The 19,900-nt window shown below is 53.8% G+C and overlaps 1 protein-coding gene across 4 annotated transcripts; it reads left to right on the forward strand.

The window, feature by feature from the left end:
* The first annotated feature begins 3,548 nt into the window (after positions 1-3,548).
* Positions 3,549-18,395, forward strand: CAPG (capping actin protein, gelsolin like). Of its 4 annotated transcripts, none has more exons than XM_082425929.1 (11): positions 3,549-3,623; positions 4,456-4,507; positions 11,842-11,877; positions 12,040-12,212; positions 12,318-12,472; positions 12,663-12,830; positions 14,282-14,431; positions 14,778-14,870; positions 15,366-15,498; positions 17,525-17,613; positions 18,204-18,395. In XM_082425929.1, the coding sequence occupies exons 3-11, from the start codon at positions 11,855-11,857 to the stop codon at positions 18,267-18,269; spliced, it is 1,050 nt and encodes a 349-aa protein (XP_082282055.1). In that variant the 5' UTR covers positions 3,549-3,623; positions 4,456-4,507; positions 11,842-11,854; the 3' UTR covers positions 18,270-18,395. The 4 variants fall into 4 exon arrangements, with proteins under 4 accessions (XP_082282055.1, XP_082282056.1, XP_082282058.1 ...); XM_082425930.1 differs by having other exon boundaries at positions 3,564-3,761; positions 4,452-4,507; XM_082425932.1 differs by lacking the exons at positions 3,549-3,623; positions 4,456-4,507 and adding an exon at positions 5,339-5,357.
* Positions 18,396-19,900: the final 1,505 nt, after the last annotated feature.

Here is a 19,900-nt window from a genome sequence, read left to right on the forward strand (position 1 = left end):
GCCTTGGGAGAGGAGGAGGGAGAGCAGTGATGTGCAGTGATAGTTGGGAGGGGAGGCCGGGGGTCCTACCACCTTGCTCTGCATTTACTGAGTCCCGGAGCACGTTATTTTGACCCCACTTGGCCTCCATTTCCTCATCTGTAAAATGAGGATAATAAGAGGATCTACTTTAGAGGGCAAATGGGAGGATTAAATGAGAAAATCATATAAAGGACAGTGCCTGGCATATGGTGCCAACACTCAAGAGTGTTAGCTCTTATCATGACCTTACAATGGCGTGAGGACCCCATGTGACCCTGGCCTTGAGGGGGTAAACCTGTCCTCTCGTGTCCTCCCTGGGGACCAGTCCCTCCTGCCCCAGTCACTCGGTACCCTCCCTGCCACCACAATGCTGCACCAGAGCTTCTCCTGGCCCGCTCATTCATCCTGTACTGGACAGTCCTATTTTCCCAACAGGTCACCAAGGAATTCTGCGGTGTCACCATCCAGGATGCCTCTGAGCACCCAGCAGTGATTGAAAAGAAACTTCCTAATCATGAGCTTTATTCGGAAAATACGGCCATCCAGACCCCAGCTCTTCCTCAGAGAAGCTGAAATGATCTAGAAAAATTCACTGCAGATCAAATTTAAAGCCTAGCAGTGGGCTTTCCTGGTGGAGCAGTGGTTAAGAATCTGCCTGCCAATGCAGGGGACACGGGTTCGAGCCCTGGTCTGGGAAGATCCCACATGCCGCGGAGCAACTAAGCCCGTGCACCACAACTACTGAGCCTGCGCTCTAGAGCCCGCGAGCCACGACTAATGAAGCCCGGCGCACCCAGAGCCGTGCTCCGCAACAAGAGAAGCCACCGCAATGAGAAGCCCTCGCACTGCAACAAAGAGCAGCCCCTGCTCGCCGCAACTAGAGAAAGCCTGCGCACAGCTACGAAGACCCAATGGAGCCAAAAATAAATAAAATAAAATAAATTCATTAAAAAAAAAAAAAAAAAAAAGACTAGCAGCATCCTGAGTTAGTGCCTTCAAAGGAATATTCTGGGGGAGCTGTGATATTGGAATTTTCAGGTATTGCAACAGATCCCTGCCATCCCGCCACCGCCCCGCCCCGCCCAGGCTGAGGAAATACAACAGTTCAGCCTGATCTGCCCCTCTGGATTGGAGTCAGAGGAGCCAGAAGGGACTCCTGTCTAGTGCTGCATTTTACAGATGGGAAACAGGCTCAGAGAGGGCCATATGGCAGGGTAGTTAGAAGCCAGGTTGGGAACTCACTTAGGGAGAATCCTTTGCAATTTCAGGAAATTCTTAGCCCCGGAAATCAGTCCATAGCCTGGGTCTATGGGCACAGAACCAGAAAGCTGGCCATCTTGGGCAGCTGCAGACCTTGGCCAGAGCCCAAGTAGCCAAAGCCTGGAAGTCAGTCTCCGATGCCTTCCTCTCCTGGTTTATTTCAGCCAGATGTTTGTTTTAGAAGTAGGAGTTTATTAATAATAATGGTAACGGCAGCCTGCACGTGTCTAGGCCTTTATTCTTTTCAAAGAGGCTCCCATAGGTCATCTCATTGGACCCCCACAATCCCTCAAGGTAGGGGGGCTGGGGTAATTGTCCTTGTTTCACACGTGAGGAACATGAGGTTCAGAAGGTTTAAGTGACTTTCCCAAGGTGACAGAGGCTAGGGCATTGCTAGAATTTGAGGATTTTGCTCTCTGTTAATTCAGTAAAAAAAAAAAAAAAAAATTTTTTTTTTTTGGAGTGTCTCTTACCTGCTGAATGCTCTGCTGGGTGCTGGGGTCACAAGGATGACCTGATACGGTCCCTGGGCTGGAGGAGCTAACAGTGTGATGGGGAAGGCACACATGGCAGATGAGAGAAAGGGGTGGTGAGGGAACTTTCTGGGGTGGTAGAAGTGTTTTATATTTTGGTAGGGATGTGGGTTGTATGAGTGTTTGCATATGTGAAGACTCATTCAAATGCACACTTACGATTTGTGATTTTCACTGTAAATTTTACCTTAAAAATGCAGAAAATGGAAATGTTCTGCCTAGCATAGCATAGCATACACTATGCCAAGTAGGGTCTTGGTGGGGTTCAGCTGTCCAGAAGCGGGCCAAGGGTTGACTAGGTGGCCCATGGATATAATTCCATCTTTGCTCCCGGGGTATGGCTGAAAAGTTTTCCCACGGAGTCTGAAGACTCAGATGGCCCAGTGGCCTGATGCCCAGAGCACCCAGGGAGGACTAAGGAGGAAGTCAGGGATTACTGCACATTTCGAGGAGGGATATTTAGGCTGAGTGTGTCGGTGACCAGTTGGTCAGAGGAGGGTGGACATGTGGGGCGGTTTCTAAGCATTACTCAGGAATGGAGTGTAGTCGCTCATTGTTGCCCAGATGGAAAGGGGTAGAACCAGGCTTTGAATTCCTTCCCTTACCCCAGGCCCCATCACTGGGCCTTGGAGAAAGTCATGCTGGTTGGAATTTTCCAAGCTGCTTCCCAAGAAAGGAAAAGTCCTCTTACCACTGCATCAAGGGGCCATGTCCTAATCCTGATGCCTCTCGTCAGCTGACATTTGCCGGGGTTTGCCCGCTGTGCAGGGCTCTCTCCATTCAGAAGCAAAAATGGAAGTGTGGACCACTTGCTGTCCTGCTCACTTCTGGAAGGCCTAGCCTCTGGGCGCAAACACTGGCTGGCCTGTTTTCCTCTGAATAAAGACAAGAAGGGTGGGACTTCCTTGGTGGTGCAGTGGGTAAGAATCCGCCTGCCAATACAGGGGACATGGGTGTGATCCCTGGTCTGGGAAGATCCCACATGCCACGGAGCAACTAAGCCCGTGCGCCACAACTAGTGAAGCCCACGCACCTAGAGCCCATGCTCCGCAAAGAGAAGCCACTGCAATGAGAAGCATGTGCACCGCAAGGAAGAGTAGCCCCTGCTCGCCACAGCTACCGCTTACCACAACTAGAGAAAGCCGGTGTGCAGCAACGAAGACCCAACGCAGCCAAAAAAAATTTTAAATAAAAAAAAAAAAAAAAAAAAAAAAGACGAGAAGGGTGAGGAGTTCCAGTTCTAGCACCAGCTTTGAGGCCAGACCAGCCTAGAATCCTGGTTCTGCTACTGAACTAGCAGTGTGACCCTGGACAAGTTACCTACCCTCTCTGAGCCTCCGGGAGACTTCATCTATTAAGCGGCATAATGACAAATAGTTGTGAAGACTGAACGAGGTCACGTTTAAAGCACTGAGTACATAGTAGGCACTCAAGGGAGAGTAGCTGTTACAGCTTAATCCAGGCCAAAAATCTAACAGTTGAGTGGGTTGTGAACACTGCCTTGCTCTCACCAAGTTTTCCGCAGAGTACTGTTGTTAGTTTCCCGAATACCCGCCCCACTTCTAGGTTCGTTTCGGAGCCGAGTCTCCCCCACGGCCGGGGGTTGGGGGGGAAGGGCGGGGGGTGCGGAGGAGACGACTATTGCGAGCGGCGGGCTCAGCAGCGCCCCCAGCCAGCTCAGGCCCCTCCCTCTGATTCACTCGGGGCGTCTTTTAGCCGGTCACGTCGGGGGCGGGAGCGGGGAGGGGAGGGGAGGGGAGGGCGGCAGAGACAGTGGCCGGAGCAAGGCAGCAGGGCGCAGGCAGGCAAGTAGCGCTTGGGGTCTGACCACCCGGCGCCCGGGCTCCCCCTGTAGGGGTCGGAGGGGCTCAGCTGGTCGCGGGCCCCCTCCTCTGCGCGCCCGGCTCCCCCTTCTTCTCCTAGGGGCACAGCCACGTGTCTAGTCAGGTCTCCTCGTTTCCCGTAAGGAGGGGCGGGAGGGGGTGAGTCAGTGCTAAAGAAATGCTTTATTTTCCTCCATTTGGGACAAATTGAGCATACCTGCTGGGGAGACCGGAGAGGGAGGAAAAATGAGTCTGTTAAAAAACAACTTTTAGAGTCTGGTTACCAGATAATGTGATTAATAACGTTAGTTATTGTTAGAGTTCCAAGGCTCTAGAGAGTCCTAGACTCTTTTAACTGACCTGCTCTTTTGTTTCGCTGTTCGTTCGCAAACGTCTCCCCCCCACACCCCGCACCCACCCCGTGGTGATGGGGCCACCTTTTTAGCCAGGTGAGGGTCCAGTGTGGAGAGAGAGCAGTGACCCCCATTCATCCTTGTGCCCTTGCTTGTGCCCTGCGGAGTCCAGAGCCCTAGAGCCACCCGGGTTTTGCACCAGTGCAGACCAGCGTCGACGAACCTCGCTGGGGCCGGGTGGGGGCAGGGCGAGGAGAGGTGATCTGGGGTTTAACTTTCCATCCCTCTGCTAAACCGAGAAGGGAGAGGGAAGGGGCATTGCTTCGGGAGGTGCTGGGGTCCCATGGTAAATTCTGTGTTGGCAAGAGAAAGCCATCTAGGTTTATTGAGCGTCTATAATTTGCTCATTAATTATACCATTTCATTTAATCTTCACTTTTGTCTTCATGCCCCTTTTACAGGTAGGGCACAGGGAGGCTCCAGGAAGTTAAGTCACTTGCAGGAGGAAGCAGAGCCAGTAAGTAGCCAAACTGTCCAACTCTTTCCATTCTACCACGTTATCTGCCCAGCCTCTGGCTCCCGTGAGGACAAGACCCTCTTTTTAAGGCCATGGAGACACTCAGGTGCCAGCTAGCGTTTGTGTTCTTTGAAGAAGACATTCAACTTATCTTGTTCTGGTCCAGAAATTCTAACACATGCATTGATTCGCTTCCACTGCTGCCCCCTGGGTGGGGCCTGACCCTGAAGGCTGAGCCTTATCTCTTAACTAGCCTGTTGATCAACCCTGGGTCAGGCCTGGCCTGTGTCCAGGACAGGTGGGCCAGAGTTCTGGACTCCGCTGCATCCTCTTGCACGGATTCAGGAGGGCGTAGAAGCTTCCCTTGCACTGTCTCCTGCTCCCTGTGTGATCACAGGCAAGTCACTTGTGCTCTCAGGGTCTTCGTATCCTCCTCTGGAAAGCGGACAAGCGAGTTGGACCAGTCTAGCTCCAGGGCCTTTCGATGTGATGGAGGCAAGATGGCCCCTGGGTTGAGCCAGAACCATGCTTATTTTTATTGCTGTCCCTCAGAGCACCCTGGGCCGAGACTGTGTGACAGTCAACATCTGGTGAATGAGAAGCTGAGCAAGGGTAGATCTGAGAGGCATCCAGCATGCAGGACACAGCAAAGAATGTTTTCCCGGCCTCAGCCACTCCCTGGGAACTGAGCTTTAACAACAGCAACAAAAAAATCAAATGTATGCATTCAGGCAAGGAGAAAGGCAAGTCGAGAAGGAGGAAAAAGTGGTGCAGAGCCAGTGACCCCACCCAGGAAATGTGACTAACCCAGCAGAGGCTGGGGCCAGGCAGACGTGCCTGCCTCAAGCTGGTGAGTGGGGAACATAGGCAGTCTTGGCTTTCCTGTGGTTTCCCTCACAGGTCCCAGACTCAGAGCTGCCAGCCCTGGCTTGCAGCCGGCGGAGGCCACTGTGACGGGGCTCCGAGCTGGCGTGGGCCTCCACCTCCCTATGGGGGTCTCTGAGGAGCCAGCCTGGCCGCACTCCCTGCCAGCCCCCAATGTCGATCTCCTCCATCGGGGACTGCCTGCCAGCCCAGCACGGTCTACCCTTTCCCTCGGCACCAGCTGGGGAAGGATCCCAGGGGTGGGGCCGATGGGTGGGAATATCAGGAGATAGCAGAGGGAAGGGAGAGGCCTCGGGGGTGGGGGGTGGGGCTGGCTGGAAGGAAGCAGAGCCTGAAAAGCAGAAGTGGGAGGAAGCAGAGCTGCACGGAGAGGTGAAAGTGGAGGGAGGCTGAGGGAGGATCGGCGTGGGATGGGCTGGCCGGGACCCTCTTAGGTGGGCAGGCGAGGGCAGAAACAGAGGCTCATGTTTCTGGAAGCCGCTTTGTCCAGGACTGGTGTGCCCCACCTGCTGTCCTTTCCAGTCACTGGAGCCTCAGCTGCCCGGGCAACGGGTGGATTGGGCTCACCATACGGATAAGGAACTCCTGGGCCGGGGCTTGTCCTGGCTTGTGGAGAAGTGGTGCCCAACCTCCTGACAGAGGCCACCACACTGAGTGACCGGACACCTGAAGGCCCTCAGACAGCCCGGAGGTGCATTCAGATTTGAGGACACTTGTTCCTAAGACAGGATGGTGGCGTGATGGTAGATAGGTGGGCTGGAATGGCTGGGGGCAGGTGGGCAGGCCTCGCATTTGAATTTAAACTGTGTGGCAAGGTCCATTTTTTTTTCTGACCAGGATCGAAGCCGTGCCCCGTGCAGTGGAAGCGTGGAGTCTTAACCATTGGTGGCACGGTCCATTATTTTGCAAATTCAAGAAGACCCCAGCCCACGGTCCAGCCAGCCGCCTGGGGTAGGGTGGGGGTGGGTGAGGGAGGCGAAGGTGGAGCCAGGAAAGGGTAGGAGTCTTGCTTGGTGTCAAGGGAGAGAGCACTGGCCGAGGAGTTTCCAGGCGAGGCCTCTGGGCCCAGCAGCTCCTGCAGATGTCCAGGGTCCAGGCTGGGAGGAGCTGGTGTCATTTCTAGTGCTGACACTCGCCCCTTACTCTTTCTAGGGGAGAATGGTAGGGGCTGTTGCATTTCACACCTAAGGGCAAACCGGGACTGTGCGGTGAAGGGACCTGTTGGGCATCAGTTGACTCGGGATCTGAGGAGGGCACAGATAGCGGGGAGGACCTGTCATTCTGACAGCTGGCAAGCACTGCCGCAAAGGTCTGCGTAACTGACCCCCCACTTCACAGTGTGTCCTCAAAGGCCGGCTCCTTCCTGAGTCGGGACCTTGGGACAGCCAGCAGGGCAAACATCCTGCCCCTACCCATAGCCTCTGCTTTGTGCCTCCAGGGCTGCTCCTGCCTGTTGATTTCCTGTGCTATCTCTTTTTTTTTTTTTTAATTTATTTATTTATATTTATTATTTTTTTGGCTGCGTTGGATCTTCGTTGCTGTGTACGGGGTTTCTCTAGTTGCAGCGAGCAGGGGCTACTCTTCGTTGCGGTGTGCGGGCTTCTCATTGCAGTGGCTTCTCTTGTTGTGGAGCACGGGCTCTAGGCGCGCAGGCTTCAGTAGTTGTGGCACACGGGCTCAGTAGTTGTGGCTCGCAGGCTCTAGAGCTCAGGCTCAGTAGTTGTGGCGCACGGGCTTAGTGGCTCCGCGGCATGTGGGATCTTCCCGGGCCAGGGCTTGAACCCGTATCCCCTGCATGGGCAGGTGGATTCTTAACCACTGCGCCACCAGGGAAGCCCTCCTGTGCTACCTCTTAGGCTCCATCTGGTCTAATAATTGGAGAAAGTCCAGTTAATCAAATACATTCTCTGAGTGCCTGCAGGGTGCCAGGCACAGTGTGAGGTTCCAGCTCGATCCAAAGAGGCAAAATACGGCTCCTCCTCAAGAGGCCTTTACAGTCTAGTGGGGGAGATGGCCAGGCCCATAACGCAGCACACTGTGGCAGAGTGGGAAGAAGTAAAGGCTTTAACCTAAGAGGTACAGAAGCAGCTGCCTTTTGAGGTGGTGAGTTCCCCATCACTGGAAGTGTTCGAGAAGAGGATGGTGAGGGATGTGGGGATTTCTGCACTGGGCGTGTTTAGGTGCATGTCGGGAGGCAGATGTGGAGTAGGATGAACTAAGTATTAAGGCTCCTTCTAATGCCAACATCTGTGCCTCTGTGACGTTCCCCACGTAGGGGAGGTTTGTCTGCGGTCCCTTGCATGTGATGGCCTCCTGCTTCACCACCCCCATCAGCCAGACCTTGAGACTCGCATGGTTTGTTCTTTATTTCTGTGTCCCTTCGCCCTCATTTTGCCCAGTGCCAAGCTCCCAGTATAGACCCTGAATGGAATTGAGTAGACCCTGTTGTGGGCTGCTTAAGGAATGCAGGAGTACCGGGCATGTCCCCTGCTCTGGTTGAGCTGTCAGGTCGTGCTCCAAGACAGCCTGTAAGCAGGAAGTGAAGGGTGTGCTCCTAGGTGAGAGGGCTGGCAGAACTCCCAGAGAAGGCCGAGGCCACCCAGGGTCCTAGAAGCCTCTTCAGATGGCTGCGGCTTGAAATGGGCCCGGAGGGGTGGTGGGGCTTGGATGGACGTGAGGTGGAGGTTCACACTGAGGAAGCTGAGGAGCTGCGGGCTTGGGCAGAGGAGCTGGAGGGCGAGGAGTGACAGGCCGATGGCAGTGGGCGCTTGCGGGGGAGAGCTGTGAGCAGGAGGCTGGCGGGCAGCTTTAGAGTCCTCTGGAACTTCTCCAACACTGACATCCGGACCCCACCCTGGAGAGTCTGGTTTTTATTTTTAAAGAATCAATTGTATTTATTTATTTATTTTTGGCTGCGTTGGGTCTTCGTTGCTGCGCGCGGGCTTTTCTCTAGTTGCAGCGAGCGGGGGCCGCTCTCTGCTGCGGTGCGTGGGCTTCTCACTGCGGTGGCTTCTCTTGTTGCGGAGCACGGGCTCTAGGCACACAGGCTTCAATAGTTGTGGCACGCGGGCTCAGTAGTTGTGGCACACGGGCTTAGTTTCTCCGCGGCATGTGGGATCTTCCCGGACCAGGGCTCAAACCTGTGTCCCTTGCATTGGCAGGCGGATTCTTAACCACTGCACCACCAGGGAAGTCCCGAGAGTCTGGTTTTAACTGGCCTTGGCATTGGGATTTTTTTAAAGCCCCCAGGTGACTCTGATGTGCAGGCAGGTGTGAGATGCTGTTCTGGACAGAGTTAACTGGCAGCATAAGAACCACCTAGAACATAGTTCAAGATGCAGATGCCCATCCTCACTCCAGATCCGTGGAATCAAAATCTTCAGGCCTGGGCCTCAATGTTTTTATAAGATCCCAAGGTAATTCTAACCGGCGGCCGGGCTGGAAAGCCAAAGTAATGAGGGCCAGGCAGCCAACCCCCCTCACCAAAACACTGCAGTGGTTCTCGGAGGCCTGTAGCCCCACAAGTGGGCTGCCTGCTTTTGAGTTATGGCCTGAGCTCTCAGGTCAGGACACAGAACAAAAAAATATGGGAATTCCCTGGCAGTCCAGTGGTTAGGATGCCACGCTACCACTGCAGGGGTGCGGGTTCGATCGGTGGATGTGTAACTAAGGTCCTGCATGCCGTGTGACACGGCCAAAAAAAAAAAAAAATTAGACAGCTCACAGTTGGCCCACTTGTTCACGCCATCTCTGTCCACGAACTCTCCCCACCGGCTCGGTCTCGGGGGTGGCCACCTCACCACTTCGGGCCTGAGTCGCAGGCTGAGCTGTCCGTTACAAGGGATGTGGGCACAGCATGTGACCCTCTGTGGGATGGAGAACCGTTAAAGTTTCCCTCCCCCAAACCTCCCCCTCACTGCCTCCACTCTACCTTGGGGAAGTGTGGTTCCAAAAAATGCCTTCAGCTATGTTTTAAGTTAGGAAGGAAAAGGAAAGTCAATTTCACCTGGTATTTTACACCCATGGCCACTGCTCCTGTTTCCCCCTCTGTTTGGTACTCAGACTCAACATCCTCTGCTCTCCCGACCATCCCCCAAAGATTGCCCTTTGCCCTTCCTGCTTCCCCAGCCCCCAAGAGTCTCCTCATGGTGCCTTTTAACCCTAAAGTTCCCCAGGTCCTTCCCTTGCACCGCTGGGGCTCCCTGTTAGCTGCATAGCATGAACTAGGTGGCAGTGCTTGCTGGTGTGGGCTCTGCATTTTCAGCCAAAGAAAGAAACCCTCTAGTCATGGGAACACAGGAAAGAGAGTGAGTGAAGCTACAGCTACTACACTTGTGAAATTTTTAAAACGATAGTATTTTTTTAAAATGCTTGCCTTTAGCACTTTTTTTTCCCCTAAATAACTTTTGTCCAAAAAAGGTTGCTCTTACTGACCTACAGAATAAAGAATAAAGATGATATTCATCATCCTGGCATTTGAGGGGAGCTGGGCGTACAGAAGTGATACCTGAGACACAGACGTAGAGAACAAACATATGGACACCAAGGGGGAAGGTGGGGGTGGGATGAATTGGGAGATTGGGATTGACATATATACACTATTGATGCTATGTATAAAATACATAACTAATGAGAACCTACTGTATAGCACAGGGAACTCTACTCAGTGCTCTGTGGTAACGTAAATGGGAAGGAAATCCAAGAAAGAGGGGATATATGTATACGAATAGCTGATTCACTTTGCTGTACAGTAGTTACTAACACAACATTATAAAGCAACTATATGCCAGTACAAATTAATTTAAAAAAAAAAAAAAGTGATAACTGATGCCTGGGACTGGGGGAAATTCCCTAGGGAGGGAGTTAAGTATTAGAGAAGGCACTAAGTCTAATGTTAGCTGTAGGTTTTTTTGTTTTTCTGAGATTTTTTTGTTTGCTTTCGGTAGATGCCTTTTATCAGGTTAAGGAAGTTCCCTTCTATTCCTAGTTTGCTAAAAGCTTTTTTTTTTTTTTTAATCAAAAATGGATATCGAATTTTTCTAAATAATTTTTCTGTATCTATTGAGATGATTTTCTGTTTGTTTATATGGCTTGTTAATAGGGTGGATTACATTGATTTTCATATGTTAAACCAACTTTGCATTCCTGGAGTAAACCCTATTTAGTCATGATGTTTTATCTTTTTATATATTTCTGAGCTCCATATGCTAAAATTTTGTTAATATTTTTTTCCTGTGTTCATGAGGGATCTTGGTCTAATTTTCTTTTCTATAATGTATTTATCTGGTTTTGTTATATCAGGAGAATGGTGGCAGCATGGGATGAGTTGGGAAGTGCCCTCTTGTTTTCTAGAAGAGTTTGTGTAGAATTGGTATTATGCCTTCCTTAAGTTTTTTTTTAAATTAATTAATTAATTAATTAATTTTATTTTTGGCTGTGTTGGGTCTTCGTTTCTGTGCGAGGGCTTTCTCTAGTTGCGGCGAGCGGGGGCCACTCTTCATCGCGGTGCGTGGGCCTCTCACTATTGCGGCCTCTCTTGTTGCGGAGCACAGGCTCCAGATGCGCAGGCTCAGTAGTTGTGGCTCACGGGCCCAGTTGCTCCGCGGCATGTGGGATCTTCCCAGACCAGGGCTCGAACCCGTGTCCCCTGCATTGGCAGGCGGATTCTCAACCACTGCACCACCAGGGAAGCCCCTTCCTTAAGTTTTTGGTAGAATTTATCTGGACTTGGAATTTTTTTGGGACGGGGGAGTTTTTAAGTACAATTTCAATTTCTTTAATAGATATTAGAACTCTTCAGGTAATCTATTTCTTCTTGAGTGAACTTGCATAATTTGTGTTCTTCAAGCACTTTGCCCATTTCGTGTAAGTTGTTAAATGTATTGGCATAAAGTTTGTAATATTCTCTTTATCCTTTTAATACTTGTAGAATCTGTAGTGGTGGTCATCTCTTTTGTATCTATATTGGAAATTTGAGTCTTTTCTTAATCAGTTTGTCTAAAGGGTCATCAATTTTATTGATTTGTCCAAAAACCAGCTTCATTGATTTTCTCTATTGTTTTGGTTTTTGGTTTATTGATTTTAAGTCATTGACTTTAGACTTTTCAAATATAAGCAGTTATTGCTTAGAGAGATGTATCCCAGCCTCATGCAATGCCCAGAGTTAGGAGTCTGGAAGCAGAAGAGGTCACAGCAAGGGGAAGACACCGGCCCAGGGCCAGAGACTCCTAGTCGTTTTCACTAGTCACTGTGTGATTTGGGACTTAGACTCTCTGAGCCTGAGTTTCTTTGCCTGCATAATGGAGCCAGGGATAATCTCCTCTTGAGCTCTTGGAGATGAATTAGTTGAGTATGAAAGCACTTGGCCACCCGGAAGGACCTTCCCAGACCAGTGTGAAGGCTGGTTGTCATGACATTTGTAATAAGAATGGCTTCTTGTGTCTTTCCAGATACGGAGACAGCATGTACTCACCCATCCCCCAGAGGTAGGCTATGCACCCCGTTCCCTTCACCCCTCCCCTCTTCTCTTCCAAGGGCTGCCCCTCCTCACCCCCACACCACAGTCCCCAGGCCTGCCCAGGTCTCTCTGCTTGTCTTCTCCACCACTTGTGGGCCCCGGCCACCACCAACCCTCCCCCCTCCCGCAGTGGCTCTCCGTTCCCAGCCTCGGTGCAGGATCCCGGCCTGCACGTATGGCGGGTGGAGAAGCTGAAGCCGGTGCCCGTGGCCCCTGAGAACCAGGGCATCTTCTTCTCGGGAGACTCCTACCTAGTGCTGCACAATGGCCCGGAAGAGCTCTCTGACCTGCACCTGTGGATAGGTAAGTAAAGGGGCTGGGAGGACTGGTGGGGGGACTGGCCCGGGCAGGGGTCGGGGCTGGCAAGGGTCTCACGGGCCGTGCCCTGCCACCTCCCACTCGCCCCAGGCCAGCAGTCGTCCCGGGATGAGCAGGGGGCCTGCGCCGTGCTGGCCGTGCACCTCAACACCCTGCTTGGGGAGCGGCCTGTGCAGCACCGAGAAGTACAGGGCAATGAGTCCGACCTCTTCATGAGCTACTTCCCACGTGGCCTTAAGTACCAGGTCAGAGCCCACCTCCCGTACCCCAACCCGCGGCTGCTCTCAGAGTCGGGACCCCTTCCAGCTGGTCCTTACCCTGCAAAAGTCGCAGGCCCACACGGGGCTGGGTCCTCCCCACCTTTCTGCCTGCCTCCCAGTGGGATGGGGTGTGGAGCGCTCGGGCCTCCATTCAGGCTGGCCATCTGGGCTGTAGGAAGGCGGCGTGGAGTCAGCATTTCACAAGAGCTCCCCATTGGCCACCCCGGCTGCCATCAAGAAACTCTACCAGGTGAAGGGCAAGAAGAATATCCGTGCCACCGAGCGGGCGCTGAGCTGGGACAGCTTCAACACAGGGGACTGCTTCATCCTGGACCTGGGCCAGGTGGGTAGGCAGGGTTGACTGAGCACCCACCTGTGTTGACACCGTGTGTGTGTGTGTGTGTGTGTGTGTGTGTGTGTGTGTGTGTGTGTGTTGGCCGTGTCTTGAGGCTTCTGGGATCTTAGTTCCCCAACCAGGATTGAACCTGGGGCCACAGCAGTGAAAGCGCTGAGTCCTAACCACTGGACTGCCAGGGAACTCCCTGGCATTGTGTTTTAAAAGGTCAGGGACCAGGAGGCCAGGGCAAAGGGAGAGGGGCTGAGAAGCTCTAAACCCATTCCAAGTGGGGTTGCTGCAGCCATTACAAGACATCCCTGTATTTCTTAGGACAGAAACCTCCCTCTGCTGTCTGGCCATTGCCTCTAACACTGGAGCCTACTCTCTCCTTCTCCTGGAGCCTTTGTAGCTCCGAGTTAAGCCACCTCCCAGCCCGTGCGTTAATCACTTCACTCATCCCTTCCCTCCGTGAATCTATGTGCCTGCTCTGAGCCAGCACGGGGACCACAAATTGCTCACCCAGGGCAGGCAGCCAAGACGGGCCTGTCACTGGCTGTAACCCACGGCAGGAGGTGATGAGGGCCCTCTTAGGGGCAGTGGCCTGTGCTGGGGGAGCTGGGGGCAGGGAGAGGCCTTCTAGCCCAAGCCCAAGCCATTGTCCCAGGGAGGCGCCATTTGACTGGACCCTCACAGAGGGGAAATGCCGTTCCAGGCGAAGATGATGGGTAAGCCGAGGCACTGAGACAGATAAGGGTGCAGACATGCATGTCGACAGCAGGGAAGGATGTAGCCTGACCAGGACCCAGGGTGGGAACAGGAGCGGTGGGAGTGGAAATGGCTAAGGAGCTGAGATCCAGGGCAGGAGGAGATTGATTCTCTGAGGGTCTGGACCGCATCTGTCGTGCTAAAGATTTGGGGCAGGAAGAGCAACCCAGATGCTGTTTGGAAGGAGGACTGGAAGTAGTGAGATGGAGGCAGGGGACCCGCTCAGGAGGGCTGATGAGGGCCGTGCCCGGCGGGGGTGCAGAGGTGTGTGAGATACTGGGCCCAGGGATGTCATTCACCCATTCATTCATTCAATAACTATTTATTCTGGGCCTAACGATGTGCCCATTTCTGTTTTGGCACTGGGCCTACAGCAGTGGGCCAAGCCAAGCCAAACAAAACAAAACACTCATGCCCTAAGGAGGCTTACTTTCTAGTCAGGGAAGATAGATTATAAACAAGATAAAGATGTTTCAATATATGACACAAGTAATGTGGAGAAAGATGGGGATGCGGGGGCAGAGAATCGCTCTTGCGAAAGACTGTCATTCCCGTCCCCAGAGAGGCCTTGGTTCCCCTCTGCCTTCTTGATTGTCTTTGATCGTCTTGCCTCAGAGGGCAGTTCTGCGGACCCTGTGAAGGGCAGGATGCAGGCTGTCGGCTCTAACCCGCGCCTCCCCACCTCCCTCCAGAACATCTTCACCTGGTGTGGTGCAAAGTCCAACATCCTGGAGCGAAACAAGGCGCGGGACCTGGCGCTGGCCATTCGGGACAGCGAGCGCCAGGGCAAGGCCCGGGTGGAGATTGTCAGCGATGGGGAGGAGCCTGCCGACATGATCCAGGTGGAGAGCTGTGGGGAGGGTAGCTCTGCTTGGAAGCCCCTGAGAGAGGCAGTGATCAGCTGGGGGCACGAGGGCGACGGGTGGAGGGCTGTGAGGGCATCTGCGGTGCTGCTCAGGGCTTGTCTAACTCATCGGGTGCCTTGGTGGGATTCAGAGTCAAGTACCCCTCGGGACGGAGCGTCTGGTGGCCGGGCAGGAGGACCTAGCCCTCCCCACCTGTGCCCGGCGCCCTTGTGCAGACAGAGTTTGTCCCACTGGGGCGGTGGCCCTGGGTGTGATGGGCTGGGAAGGTCCAGGCTGAGTGCCCAGGAATCCCTGGAAACGTGGCCCGCCCTGACCCCTGCAGGTCCTGGGCCCCAAGCCCGCTCTGAAGGAGGGCGACCCTGAGGAAGACCTCACAGCTGACCGGACAAACGCCCAGGCTGCGGCTCTGTATAAGGTGGGCGCCCCAGGCCTGCCCTAGGACCAGGTGGGGTACGAGCCTGGTGCTTGTGGGGCTGAAAGGAGAGGAGAAAGCAGTGGGAGATTGGGCCGGCCACCAGGGTGGTTTTTCCAGGGCTTGGAGTGAGGGTAGGATGGGAAGTGAACGGATGTTGGAGGAGATGAATGCCACTTCGCTTCCGGCCCATTCTTGGAGAAGGTTTGAAACAAGCCCACGCTGAGCTTTATTTTGTGGGATTCTTTACCTTCACTCGTTAATTTGGAGTCTACTTAATTTCCATGGATTCTGGGGCTCTGTGAGGCGGTGATTGAGCCTGAAGTAGGGCTGGGGGTCGCCCAGGATTTGCCTGTCGTGCTCCCTCCACCTCCGGTCTGCTGCTTGGCCTGGGGCGGTGGGAGGTGCCGCAGCTGGAGAGGCAGCTGCTCCTTGGTGGAGATTAGGGCTTTGTGCTGCAGGGAGGAGGGTGACACGGCACTGTCCATCCTCCCCCAGGTCTCTGATGCCACTGGACAGATGAGCCTGACCAAGGTGGCCGACTCCAGCCCCTTTGCCCCCGAGATGCTGATACCCGACGACTGCTTTGTGCTGGACAACGGGCTCTGCAGCAAGATCTACATCTGGAAGGGTACGTGTGGCTTCTGCACCCCAGCCTGAGACCCCTGCAGCCACTCTGACCGGGCAAGGCTTCCCGCGGGAGGGCTCGGCCGACCCAGAGACGGCTGACTCAGGGAGCCTCCGCGGCTGTGGGTTTTCTCAGGGTTTCCTGTGCCCAGCCCGTTAATTCCAGGCAAGGGCTCTGCACCTTTAGTCTGCCTCCGAATCACCCGAGGGCCTGTTAACACCCATAGCTGGACCCCACCCCTGAGATTCTGATTCACGAGGTCTGGACCAGAGCCTGAGAATCTGCACATCTAACCAGTTCGCAGGCCTTGCTGCTGGCCCAGGGCTTGCGTGTTAGGGCCACTGTCACAGAGCTCTCCTGGGCCTTTGGCCGCTGGGACCCCTGATCCTGCCATTCTGCCTTGGGGTGTGAGAGATCGATCTTAGATATGAAATCCCACCTTATGCAGTGGGTAGCGAACTGGTAAAACTTGTTTTTCCAAGAGATTGGGTTGGCTGGGAATGAAACACTGTTGTGCGGAAGCCTGTTTGCTAGATCCAACTCTGAAAATGCAACAAAGCTCTGAGTCTCTGAGCGGTACCGGGAGCCTCCTTATTTCTCTGTGCTTGTCTTTTCTTGAACGTGTCTCACCTCCCTGCCCAGATTATAAACCTCTTGAAAGCAGGAACCATATGGTCTCTAGTGTCCTGACAAGATAGCATGTGCTCAATAAAATATTTGTGGGGTCAACCAAGGCCAAGAGAAATTCCCAGCCAGGAGGATGGAGAAACGTTAGGTGTTCTAACTTGGCAGGTACTAGGCAGTAACACTCCTGCCTCAGGGAAGGGCCAGGAGTGGCAAGCAGCAGGGCAGCTTTCTAAGAAGTAAGGCGGTTGGGTGGGGGACATTGTGCTTCTGGGGCTGCCTTTTCCCTCCTGCCTCTGGGTACCTTCCCAAAGAACCAATGGGGTGGGCGTGGTGCTCCCAGATGCCCACGGAAGTGTATTTAACCCCAAGCAAAGAACCAAGACACCGGGACTTCCCTGGTGGTCCACGGGCTAAGACTCCGCGCTCCCAATGCAGGGGACCCAGGTTCGCTCCCTGGTCAGGGAGCTAGATCCCACACGCTGCAACTACAGAGCCTGCACGTGGCAACAAAGATATCCGGCGTAGCCAAATAAATGCATATTAAAAAAAAAAAAAAAAGAACCAAGAAACCAGTGGAGAAGCAGGAAACTTGGGAGCTAGGAAGAGAAGTATTTTGTAATCACAAAGGAAGGATACAGCACATTAATTTCAGACACGTTGTCGCGAGCTAGATTTTCATAGCCTGGTTGGAGAGCCAACCACAGTTCACAACATTGTTTCCTAGGAAAAGCGCCTCCAGCTGGAGCGCAGTTTGGTTAAAGGGACTGCCTGCAGGCAGGAAGGGAGGACGCTGCTCTCCCTTTTTATCGGCTCTTAGTTGGCATAACTATTAGGCCGATGTTGGCATCTGGCTTTGTGGGAGTAAGATCACAGTCAATCACATCCTTTTTTTGGTCCAATTTCATTTTGCAAAAAAACAGTTGATAACAGTGCAGTTGACAGACTCAAAAGGCGAGGAGCCCTGGAGTGGGAGAGAGGGGCCTGAGAGTCTGATGCCAGGGAGACATTAGTTCTCCCTGAATATCCCTGGGGCCCTGGCCCGAGCAGAGGGCTTTGACGATTGGAGCGGGCAGAGGGCAGTTTTCATCTGGAGCTGCCAGGTTGGGAGGGGCTAACCTCGCACCTCCAAAGAGCCCCCTGAGTGTTCTTAGTGCCTCCTGCTCCATTTATTTTAAAAGGAGCCAGCTATTCTCTGAACCCCCTTAAGTCTCCTCGAGAGAAGTGGGATGTGGGCTAGAGAGGGTACCTTCTCTTTTACAAAATCTCCTCCTGGGAATTCGCTGGCGGTCCAGTGGTTAGGATTCTGGGCTTTCACTGCTGGGGGCCCTAGTAAGATCCTGCAAGCCTCGCGGAGCGGCCAAGAAATAAAAAATTTTTTAAAAGTCTCCTCCCTATGATCCAGGGCGCAAAGCTAACGAGAAGGAACGGCAGGCGGCCCTGCAAGTGGCTGAGGACTTCATCGCCCGCATGCGGTACGCCCCAAACACTCAGGTGCGGAGCCTCCCTTCCCCCCAGCGCCCTCCCCCTCGGGCTCCTCCCTGGCCTCCTGCCTCTCAGACTGGACAAGAAGGGCGGGAAAGCCTGGGGCACAGTCAGAAGCAGTCAGGCTGCCCTCCCAGACCCACCCTGTGGGAAAGCCCTTCTCAATCCTTCCAAGTTTTACAATACATGTTATTTTCTAAGAGGATGTTTGGGCAGTGCTCCCCTGGGAGCCCAGCAAGTCGGGTGCGTCTCTGGGCAGCTTGTGCACCTCCTCTGGGCCGAGGTCCCTAGCTGGTTCTGCCCCTTCTCATCCCAGCACACGGCGACACCACAGGTCATCCTGAGGGGAGCTGATAAGGCTCATGTATAATTGGTGCATCTGTGAAACTGCACCTGAGTCCTTGAAGCAATCTGTTTTCTCAGCCCGCGTCCCTGTAATCTTTCTCGTCTCTTGGCTTATCTGGAGGAGCATCCCTGGCCTGGATGGCATATGGACTCGGGCCTGGTGCCCAGCACCCTCCTCCCTGGCTCCGGCCCTCCCCGGCAGAGGCAGAGGTGGCAACCTTGTGAGCCAGGCTCCTCCCCTGCTCATCCCACAGGTGGAGATTCTGCCCCAGGGCCGCGAGAGTCCCATCTTCAAGCAATTCTTCAAGGACTGGAAATGAGGGCGGGCGTCTCCCTGCCCCCACCTGCTGCCCGCTTGCTTCTCCTCCAGCTGCCTGGTCAGCGCCGAGAGGCCCCCGCGGATGATCAATAAAGGAGACCAGTGCTCTTCCTGCTCTCTGCCTGCATTGCCTGCCTTGGGCTAATTCTTCCCGCCCCACCTAGTCACCTGGCTCCTCCTCATGCTGGGCGGAGTAGGACCCAGGGGACAATTCCACAACCCGTGAGAGGCCAGAGCTGGCTTTGCATGATGAGGCAGAGGGGCCAGGAGTCCCAGTGGGCCTGGCAGGCACTGCTGTGAACCCAATAGGGAGGTGGCACAGGGCCAGGGCTCAGGATCACTTTCAGCCTGAGGTTCGGTTCAGTCTCACATTCCCGACTGGGAGAAGGTTGTGGCGGCGGGTATGGGATGCACCCCCATTCAAGCCAGTATTTCCTCAGGCGCCCCAATAATCCACTGCAGGGCAGCTTCCAAGTGATGTATGATCACCAAGCAAGAGCACGGCTCTACACCTCTGTGCGGGAGGCTGGCTTGTCACGTCATTGCATCGGGTATTTGGCTGATGAGCTCAGGGCCACGTGGGGCCATGGGAAAAGCACCAGACTAGTGTCCGAGTGTCACGGGTTCTGGTTCTCACCTGCCTCTGTTTGAGCCTGGGCAAGTTGCTTTTCCTCATCTAGGCCCTAGTTCATTCTCTTGTGTAACGGGGTAGTGGCTAGAATAGCAAAGAGGCTAGGTAGCTAAAAAGGCAGAGAATGGAGTAGCCCCAAAGCAGTCCCACCCTGGGGGACATGACCTGGCGGGGGGATATGAGCAAGGCGGGAGCTGCGTTAAGCCCAGACCAGAAGGACTGGAGTCCACGAGGCCTGGCAGGGTTGCAGCTGTCCTGACCCACCCTCACCCTGGGCCCTCAGGGCTCTGTGGCTTCTGAGCTCTGACACGCTGGATCTTCCCTCTCAAACAGAAATTCTGATCAAGTTCATCTCAGTGATTTTTGTGCTGAGAAGCACAGAAAAATCAGCTCCCTGTGTGTCCCCCTGCTCTCTTCTCCACACAGAGATATCCCGGGAGTCCACTGGACAGCCTCTGCAAACAGTGTGTGCCAGGGATGACTTTTAAAAGGGGAAAGAGTAAGGGTTTTACCAAATCCATGGTTCTGACCTTTTTAGGGCTGTGAAGCATTTTAAGTCTCTCATGAAAGGCCTTGGAAGGCCTTTCCCAAGAAAAATGCACAGATTAAGATTTTTGCATCTACTTTCAGAGGATTTAGACGTCCCTCCCAACCAATCCATCAACAGAACTGCAACTTAATCCCTGGACTGTTACTGCAAATGTTCCCAGGTCCGAAGTTGTATGGAGAGCATCCCACCAAGAGTGATGTGGGACAGGCTTCTGCAGAGGCCATTGGCCTCCCCTCCAGCTAGAGGCCCCCGAGTGCTGGTCCTTGCTGTGCTGTGGGCTGAGCACTCACGGTCGAGGTCTGCTGGCCTCAAGGTCTGAGCGAGGGAAAGAAATCTGCAGGAAAGGAACCATTGAACTTGACATTCCGAAGTGGAGGCTGGGCTGTGTTCTAACCCCACCAGGCCCAGTAATCTTGCTGCCATCTCTGCTGGTCAGCTAAGCACCCCGTCA

This window comes from Balaenoptera physalus (genome assembly GCF_965194825.1).
Source record: "Balaenoptera physalus genome assembly, chromosome: 15".
NCBI lineage: Eukaryota > Metazoa > Chordata > Mammalia > Artiodactyla > Balaenopteridae > Balaenoptera > Balaenoptera physalus.

Excerpts from the sequence above, each read along its gene's own strand:
- CAPG (XM_082425929.1), top strand. The coding sequence starts at position 11,855 with ATGTACTCACCCATCCCCCAGAG. Across the intron at positions 12,473-12,662 it reads CACGTGGCCTTAAGTACCAG|GAAGGCGGCGTGGAGTCAGC; the intron begins GTCAGAGCCCAC and ends TCTGGGCTGTAG. Across the intron at positions 12,831-14,281 it reads TCATCCTGGACCTGGGCCAG|AACATCTTCACCTGGTGTGG; the intron begins GTGGGTAGGCAG and ends ACCTCCCTCCAG.